At 37.2% G+C, this 9,850-nt stretch overlaps 1 protein-coding gene across 1 annotated transcript; it reads left to right on the top strand.

Moving 5' to 3' along the window:
* Positions 1–7,922: 7,922 nt before the first annotated feature.
* On the top strand, positions 7,923–8,570 carry TGIF2LX (TGFB induced factor homeobox 2 like X-linked). Its single transcript, XM_043459792.1, has one exon. The coding sequence runs from the start codon at positions 7,923–7,925 to the stop codon at positions 8,568–8,570; it is 648 nt and encodes a 215-aa protein (XP_043315727.1).
* Positions 8,571–9,850: the final 1,280 nt, after the last annotated feature.

Raw genomic sequence — 9,850 nt, 5'->3', positions numbered from 1 at the left:
ACCCCCACCCCTCCCCCCCCCCCCCCACCCTCACCCCTCCCCCCTTTCCCCCATCCCACCCCCCCGCCAGTACCTTTCCACTACACTAGATGAGTAATTCCCCTGGCATCTTTCTTTCTGGGTGGCAATTTCTTGGTAAATTTCAACCAAGCCCCACTCAGTGTCTAGACTATACGTGGGTATGCACCGGATGTTCCATTCAGGCCCTCAACCCCAGTGTCTTTACAACTGGAAGGGGGCAGGTAACCTGTTTCACTGCCAAATAAAATTAGGAATCTCAACCAATATGGGTAATTCAGAAAACAAGACTTCAGTTCACTTCAGTCACTCAGTCATGTTCGACTCCTTGTGACCCCATGGACTGCAGCATGTCAGGCCTCCCTGTCCATCACCAACTCCCAGAGTTTACTCAAACTCATGCCCATTGAGTCAGTGATGCCATCCAATCATCTAATCCTCTGTTGTCCCTTTCTACTCTCACCTTCAATCTTTCCCAGCATCAAGGTCTTTTCAAATGAGTCAGCTCTTCACATCAGGTGGCCAAAGTACTGGAGTTTCACCTTCAACATCAGTCTTTCCAATGAATATTCAGGACTGATTTCCTTTAGGATGGACTTGTTGGATCTCCTTGCAGTCCAAGGGACTGAACTTGGGCTGGACTGCAAAAAACAGGAGAGACTTAGCAGAATTCATCTGTACTCCCTGAGGAGGCAGATGGGTGCAAGGGGCTGCTGCTGGTACCAAAGCTCTGGTTCCTCAGGGAGTTCAGGCAAAGGAAGGAAGTCTGCTCTGGGTTGATTCATTAGTTGCCATAGCCGTCAACTAAAAATGATACACAACTTGAGAGTTGCAATTTAAGTTTTTATTTGGGCAAAATGAGGACTGCAGCCCAGGAGGCAGCACCTCAGAAAGCTCTGAGAGACTGCTCATCATTTTGTACTTCTACCAGAAGTATATCAATATACTTTTTTCAACATACAGTCTTTCAACAATCTTGCACCTTAGAATCTATTTGGTCATGATTATTTGATAGGAGAAAAATCATAACCAATGTTGCTTTATATGTGCTATGGATTACTATGAACACTAATCAAATTTTGTTATCTATTTATCAGTCATTTATATTTCTTCTTTGTTAACATGTCCATACTGTTTGCTTGTTTTTCTATTAGGATGGTGCACTCTTTATTGATTTGTAGAGAATATGTAATTAATAAATATATTAAAACATTGCTTGCTATATACATTGCTGATTTTAAAAATAATCTGTCATTTAAGAAGCACATGTTTCCCACTTTCTAGAGTAATGGAAATAAAAGCAAAAGTGAATAAAAGAGACTTAAAGTTAAAAGCTCCTATACAGCAAAGGAAATCATAAACAAGATAAAAAGGCAATCCTTGGAATGGGAAAAAAATAATTGCAAATGAAACAATTCACATAGGATTAATGTCCACAATATACAAGCAGCTCATGCAGCTCAATACTAGAAAAACAAACAACCCAATTTAAAAACTGCACAGAAGACTTAAACAGACACTTCTCAAAAGAAGTCATACAGATGACCAACAAACACATGAAAAGATGCTCAACATCACTCATTATTAGAGAAATGCAAATTAAAACTACAATGAAGGATCACTTCATACCGGTCAGAATGACCATCATTAAATAGAGGTCTACAAACAATAAATGCCAGAAAGGATGTTTTAAAAAGGGAACCCTTTTGCACTGTTGGTGGGGATGTAAATTGATACAACCATAATGGGAAACAGTATGGAGAGTCCTTAAAAAACTAGGAATCTACCATATGACCCAGCAATGTGACTACTGGATATATATCCAGAGAATGCCATAATTGAAATAGTTGCATGTGCCTCAGCGTTCATTGCAGTATTTTTTGAAATAGCTAGGACATGCAACCAGCCTAGATGTACATTGACAAATGACTGGATAAGGAAATTGTGTGTATATATATATATACACACAATGGAATATTAGCCAAAAAATGAACACATGTGAGTAGGTCCTAATGAGGTGGATGGACCTAGAGCCTATTGTACAGAGGGAAGTAACTCAGAGATAGAAAGACATATATTGTATATTAATGCATGTGTATGAAATCTAGAAAGATGGTACTGATGAACCTATTTGCAGGGCAGCAAAGGAGATGCAGACATAGAGAACATACACGTAGACACATTGTAGGAGGGAGAGGGTGGGACGAATGGAGAGAGGAGAGAGTAGCTTGGAAACATACACATTATCAAATGTAAAATAGATAGCCACTGGGAATTTGCTATGTGATACAGGGAGCTCAACCCAGTGCTCTGTGACAACCTAGAGGGGTGGGATAGGGTGGAAGGTGGGAGGGAGCTTTAAGAGGGAGAGGGCATATGTATACCTGTAGCTGATTCATTGGTGTATGGCAGAAACAAGCACAATATTACAAAGTGATTATCTTTCAATACTTTATTTAAAGTAAGCATAAAACCTGAATAGACATTTTTCCAAAGAAGATAATCACCTCACTCCTGTCAGGGTGGCTATCATCAAAAAGTCTACAAACAATAAATCCTGCAGAGGTTGTAGAGAGAAAGGAATTCTCCTACACTGTTGCTTGGAATGTAAATTGCTACATCCACTATGGGGAACACTATGGAGGTTCCTCAGAAAGCTAATGAATCAGCAAATCTACTCTTAGATATATAGACAAAGAAAAGAAAACTTCTAATTATATATATGCCCCAATGTATGTGGCAGCATTATATACATTATGTATAGTAACTGTCTTGTAAGATTTATAAAATTTAGCTTTGAAAATAATTTTCATGCTTTTCAGCTTTTTCTATTCTGTGCAACATAAATTTTTCTGAATCTTGATACTTAAAAATAGACCTAAAAAAAAAAAAAAATAGACCTACAATTACATGGTGAGGTACTACCAAAAAGTAGAGTGAGAGAGATACAGAAGTTTATAACTAGTTAGTAGTTACTGATTTTTAATGCATACTTTGTAATCCATAATTTTATTATAAAGTGTATCTATATTTTAAAAATACATATTTAAGAAGATTTTTGTCTGTCTACATGTTGGGATTTTTCATACTAAAATTTATCACATTTATATAATCAGAACTAATATAATCTTTACCATTATGATGTCTTTTCTACAACTGGTGCCTTTATGTATATGCTTATATGTATGACACACATATGTATGTTCAAATTAATTTGGAATATATAATAGCATTGATATTACATAAAATCCCAGATACTCAACTTCCTACTGGATGCTAAAACAGACAAACAAAAATTTTGAAACTACCAGTCCCTTTTTCCAACCTGTCTTTTCTCCCATGGTTAGGTTACACCCACCTATATTCCTCCTAACTAAATATATTATATGAATTTGCCAGGATTCTCCACATTTTATATCTCTACCACTCATACAACGAATTTAAGGATGACTCCTTGTGTGCTTCTCCAATTTGTTTAAAACTATAAAATATAAAACCTACCTCCTGAGAAGTCTGTATGCATGTCAAGAAGCAACAGTTAGAACTGTGCATGGAACAACAGACTGGTTCCAAATTGGGAAAGGAATACGCCAAGGTTGTATATTGCCACCCTGCTTATTTAACTTACATGTGGAGTACCTCATGAGAAATGCTGGACTGGATGAAGCACATTCTGGAAAAAGATTGCCAGGAGAAGTATCAAAAACCTCAGATATGCAGATGACACCACACTTATGGCAGAAAGCGAAGAAGAACTAGAGAACCTCTGTATGAAAGTGAAAGAGGAGAGTGAAAAAGTTGACTTAAAACTCAACATTAAGAAGACTAAGATCATGGCATCCGGTCCCATTACTTCATGACAAATAGATGGGGAAACAGTGACATACTTTATTTTGGGGGGGGTCCAAAACCACTGCATATGGTGACTGAAATCCATGAAATTCAAACACACTTGGTCCTTGGAAGAAAAGTTTTGAACAACCTATACAGCATATTAAAAATCAGAGACATTACTTTGCCAACAAAGGTATGTCTAGTCAAAGCTATGATTTTTCCAGTAGTCATGTATGGATGTAAGAGTTGAGTCCACATCCACATAAAGAAAGCTGAACGCTAAAGAATTGATGCTTTCGAACTGTGGCGTTGGAGAAGACTCTTGAGAGTCTTTTGGACAGCAAGGAGATCCAACCAATCAATCCTAAAGGAAATCAGTCCTGAATATTCATTGGAAGGACTGATGCTGAAGGTGAAACTCCAATATTTTGGCCACCTGATGAGAAGAACTGACTCATTTGAAAAGACCCCGATGCTGGGAAAGATTGAAGGCAGAAGGAGAAGGAGATGACAGAGGATGAGATGGTTGGATGGTATCATCAACTCAATGGACATGAGTTTGAGTAAACTCCAGGATTTGGTGATGGACAGAGAGGTCTGGCGTGCTGTAGTCCATGGGGTCACAAAGAGTCGGACATGACTGATAGACTGACCTGAACTGACAAAATATCTGTCAGAAAGTATTCAATGTTTGTGGTGTGTTCTTATCAACATTCATTACTTTCAGGGTGAATAAGCATCCTTAATCAATGATATGGAAAGCCATACCTATCATGTACACAGTACCATTAAGACTTGAGGCTGTGCCCATATTTTGCTTATTTCATTGTTCTCATTATACCTACATGTTCACACTGTTTTAATTACTTGCTTCTTTAAAATACAGGATTATATCTTGTGGGACAAATGCTTCTAACTCAGTTGGCTTCCACAAAAAAATGTAGTATGTCACATATTTATCTTTCCAGGTGAATTTTAGAAAGATTTTTCAACATGTGATGTAAAGTGAGAGTTTGAAGGAGGTCCAGAGCATATGTGATTTTGAAAGACACAAAGATAAATTTAAATAAAATTGAAATTATTACAATATTAAGATTCCATAACCAAAATGCAAATGTATTTTTCCATTTATTAACATTTCATTTTATGTCCTTCAATAGGATTTTATATTTATCTTAGTGTCTGCATAATACTTAGAGTCTGCATAATACTTTCCAATTTTATGCCTAGATGTTTTATAATTTCTCCAATATGTTTTCTAAAGGATGATTATAGGTATATGTTAAAGTTTATCATTTATTCACTTGTAACTGACCACCTCATCTGACTGTTATTATTTCTAGTAGTTTCTCAGTTGATTTTAAAATATTTCCTAAGTGGCTAATCATGCCATTGACAACCTCCTTTTCTTATATGTTATGTTAATTTCTGTTTGTTGAATCCCACTGACTCCAACTTCTGATCAGTGTTATAGTAGTGAATAAAAACCTCTACTTTGCTCATGAAATTAAAATAATAATTTTCGTTTTACTGATCATATATAAAGCTCACTATTGATGTTTATCTCCCAACCTAGGCATCGAACCCAGGTCTCCCACCTTACAGGCGGATTCTTTACCAGCTGAGCCATGAGGGAAGACCAAATGTTCCTTAATTTTCTTTCAAAGTATAGACTATCTGACAGAAATTATCCAGATAGTTTACAATATGATAATCTCTATATGCTTCTTCTTTATTTTCAGAGTTGGCAAATTCCCATTACCACACCCCAAATTTTTTGGTTCTCTTAAGTCACTTTTTTTGGGAGGGTGTTAATTAGTGTGCTTTTCCAATTTGCTTTTGCATCACTCCTTTTCATTGAAATCAAAACAAACTTTTCATTGTTCTTTCATTTTTTAGCTTTACAGACAGACTAACATTATTTGTAGTGAAGACTACTCAAACATATTCAAATTATAAGTAGATTACTAGCAACTATAAGCAACAATATGTAAAAGACTTCAGTCTTGTCATAGCCTTACATAATTTGAGAATTCAGATGCATATTCTAGAATAATACAATGTCCATTCATTAAAATCATAAAAGTCACTTTTCAGATTCATATGGGCATAAATCAATGCTTATAAATATACAAAACTAATTGTTTCCTATTAAATCTCATGGTGTTTCTGTAAAAAGAAGCAATAAAAGAAGATAAAATTTCATAGAAACTATTTAGATAATTTGAGCTCCCTAGAAGCTTTAAATAAGTGGAAGCAATCCACCTTTTTCTTGGAGATGTTTTTAATTCACATTTTGTATCATCACAAACTTAAAAACTAAAACAAAACAAACAAAAAAAAAAACCTGAAAATGAAAAATATATGTTATTCATTCAGGTTGTTGCATCATGAAACAAAGAGGCTTTTATGTATCAAAACTGGTAGATTTATTCTCAATTTTTCACCTCTTTCCAAATTTCTCTGTTTCTATATCTGTTACTAAAAGAGAAAACAGTGTCCAGATTTCTTGTGTGTAATTTGAACCATTATGATATTCCTCTTCAGAGGGGTTAATAAAGGAGTCATTAAAATAAAAGCCCTTAGATCACATCACTGAGAAAAAATCACGTGATTTAAATATGTAACAATTTGGGCAATCCTTCCCTTAGGCTTCCCTTCCCTTGGTCTTCCCTCGTTGCTCAGCTGGTAAAGAATGCTCTTGCAATATGGGAGACCTTGGTTTGATCCCTGAGTTGGGAAAATCCCCAGGAGAAGGGAAAGGCTACCTACTCCAGCATTCTGGCCTAGTTCAAATAGTTGGACACTACTGAGCAACTTTCACTTCAGCAGAAATCTGAATCCCAGAAATAAAAGAGCATGTAGAAGCAACAAGTAAGGGATGGTAAGGTACTAAAAACTGTACTGATAGACAAAAGTAGTGTCAGTGAGCCTGGGTCATAACTATATTGTTGGGAACTAATTCTAGAAAGTGTGTTCTCACCCTGAATGGAAAATCTAATTTTCTGTGTTCCAATAGTCCAAAAGACCAATGGAAGTAGTAGCACTCTCTTCTATAGTATTCCAAAAAAGACTTTCACTTGTAACCAGCATATATACTTAGTGGTTATTGTTAATTGATTGTGTACCTCACTAGGTCTCCCTAACAGTAAGTTTTAAGCCATGAATGTGATCACTAGTAAGATTACGAATAGTCAAATGATCAAGCAGACAATATTTTGATGTCCAGCTCAGTAACAGCAAATAAAAAGGTTAAGGTTAAATTGACATTGTCCCTGTCAGATAGAAACTGTGTATAATATATGATGTTTAAGGTGATGGCCAGGAGTTTCCCCTGTAAAGTTTCTAAAATTAAGAATAATAAATACCATACCTATCTTTGATAAGTCAGAGTCCATGCTTGTCCTCTAAGTGGTTGAGAGTGTTCTTGAAAGAGCCGATCCTTATTTTTAGCTCTCTGCAGTTAAAATGTAGAATTTGCAAACTATTTTCATCTAATTTGGGAGAGGTGATTGCAATGTACTTAAAATATTTTTAAAATTTTAAATAATCTAAGTCTGTGGTCCCCATTATTTCTTGAATCCTATCCTGTCCTATGTTTATAAAAAAAAGGAACCCCCGAATTTCTGATACTTCAGAGAATCATCACCAATTTTGGCAAAAGAAATAGAGTTCATTAGCTAGCAGTAGCTGGTGACAACAACAGAGAATAAAATTCTGCAGAACTGTATAAACTGATTGGGGTAAACACAAGTGAATTTGGACCTATAGAAACAAAGTAAATGCAAAATAGGAAGTGGGGGGAGGGCAGCATGAGGGGCTGAAAGGATGTGACATCACAAAGCCAACTGGCTCAACAGTGTTACCAACACTGTTAATTGTTCTAGGAAGCAAAAAGTGAGACTTCCTCTTGGCGACCTAGCCATGCTTTCTTCACTGGCTTTCCCATACCTACGTTAGTGCTAGGTCATCCATCCTTGGTTCCTAGGATATTGAAGACAGGTCTCTAGAACATGGAGGCCACTGAAGAAAGTTCAACGGAGACCTGAAGCCTGGGTCAGGGCACCTCAATGGAGTCAAATAGTTACAGTGCTACAGCTGAAGTTCTTGTCTCACAAAAGGGCAAGAGAAAGCGGAAAGGGTACTTGCCAACTGAGTCAGTGAAGATCCTCTGTGACTGGCTGTATGAACACTGGTTTAAGACTTATCCTTCAAAGGTAGAGAAGCGCATGCTGTCAGAGCAGATCAGTTTGTCTTTCCTGCAGATTTCTAACTGGTTCATCAACGCCCGCAGACGCATTCTTCCGGAAATGCTTCTACAGGATGTAAGTGACCCCAACCAGATTATCATATATCACCAAAAAGGCAATGCTACTGATGTGACCCACCAGCAGGGTGGCTATCTATCTACTGATGCCAAGTCAGGGCCCAGAGATCCAGACACGATAAAATGTCAGCCTCTGAGCCCCTCGCTGATGGTACAGGGATCAGGGGAACTGCCAAATCAAGAGATGGTCCCAGGCCAGAGGCTAATTCCTAAGGCCCAGTTAAATGAAAAGGTTGAGGTTTTCAACAGTTGGCCCTTGCTTATATCGTCTCCCAAACCTGTGGTGACAGGGGAGTACAAGGATTTCAGCAACTTCCAGCTGCTGGTTGATGCAGCCGTACAAAAGTCTGCTGAACTGGAGCGACAGAAAAAGCAAGAGTCTAACTCATGATTTCCCATGTCTCTAAAAATTCCTGGTAGTCAGTCCCTTGGTAGATCTATTTATGCTCCCCAAACTAACTTGCAATTTTTTTTTTTATAGAGGCATCTTTCCTTCTAGGGGTTTATGAGAACTATCACTAGCTAGTGGGACTCAGTTCTGCCAGGTAGTTCAGTGTTGCCAGATGAAACAACTTGTCATCATGATTAACACTCCATCAAGTATCTCTGTTCTTTCTTTCGCTTCCCTGTGGATTTAAAGGCTTCAATCAGACCAATACATCAGAGACTAGACACAGTGTTAGGACTTCAGAGAAGAATGTTTTGGCTTTTCTAGTCAGACTTTTTGGTCCCAGAGATGCTGAAGATACCAAGTCACCCCTCTTTCTCCCACTCTCTGTAACTTTCCTTGCTTATTAGCATATTGAATAATGGAAAGGAAAGACTCTATAATAAAGATGGCTATAGCAGCACAGTCCTCATTTTAACTTTCGAGTTTTTGTAAAATTGTCAACTCTGTTTTCCTTTGAACAGTTTATCAGCAATCTTAAGGAGTAGCTAATTTCTGTAAAGGGATAAGTAAGAGAGTCAAAATACAATGAATTCATAAACATGTTACAGGGGACGGTGAACTCTTATTTGGGGTTAGTTTTCTTCTGTTTATTGTTGGATAATTGATCATAGAGAATATTTTTATTAGTTTTAATTAGCTACATCAGAGGAAAAAGGAAAAAAAAAAGAAAAGAAAAAGAAAAAAAATGACAAAAAATTTCTCAGAAGAGACAGAACAAGATGAAGATAATATTAAAATAAGGAAAAGCAGGAAAGGATTCATGTTATGTGAACAAAAAAAAAAAAAAGATGTATTCAGGTATTATATTGATTTAGTTATTTTGGTTTCATTTTACTTTTTTAATTCATTTTTTTTCCTTTTAAAATGTTTGAATTGGTAGGGATGGAGGTGTGAATGACAGAAGCTTCAGGCAGCATTCACTTGGAAATTATCTGATTGTCCTGTGGAGGTAGCTCTTCCCACTGCCTCAAGTACAGGCAGATTTTCAATAGAGACAGAAAAACACTCCTTCAGAAAGCTGTGCTTTAGTTTCTCTGCTCTTCAGTTCAGTTCAGTCACTCACTCATGTCCGACTCTTTGAGACCCCATGAATCGCAGCACGCCAGGCCTCCCTGTCCATCACAAACTCCCGGAGTTTACTCAAACTCATGTCCATCAAGTCAGTGATGCCATCCAGTCATCTCATCCTCTGTCGTCCCCTTCTCCTCCTGCCCCCAATC

This window comes from Cervus canadensis, chromosome X (genome assembly GCF_019320065.1).
Source record: "Cervus canadensis isolate Bull #8, Minnesota chromosome X, ASM1932006v1, whole genome shotgun sequence".
Lineage (NCBI taxonomy): Eukaryota > Metazoa > Chordata > Mammalia > Artiodactyla > Cervidae > Cervus > Cervus canadensis.
This window is presented reverse-complemented; position numbering and strand designations above follow the sequence as displayed.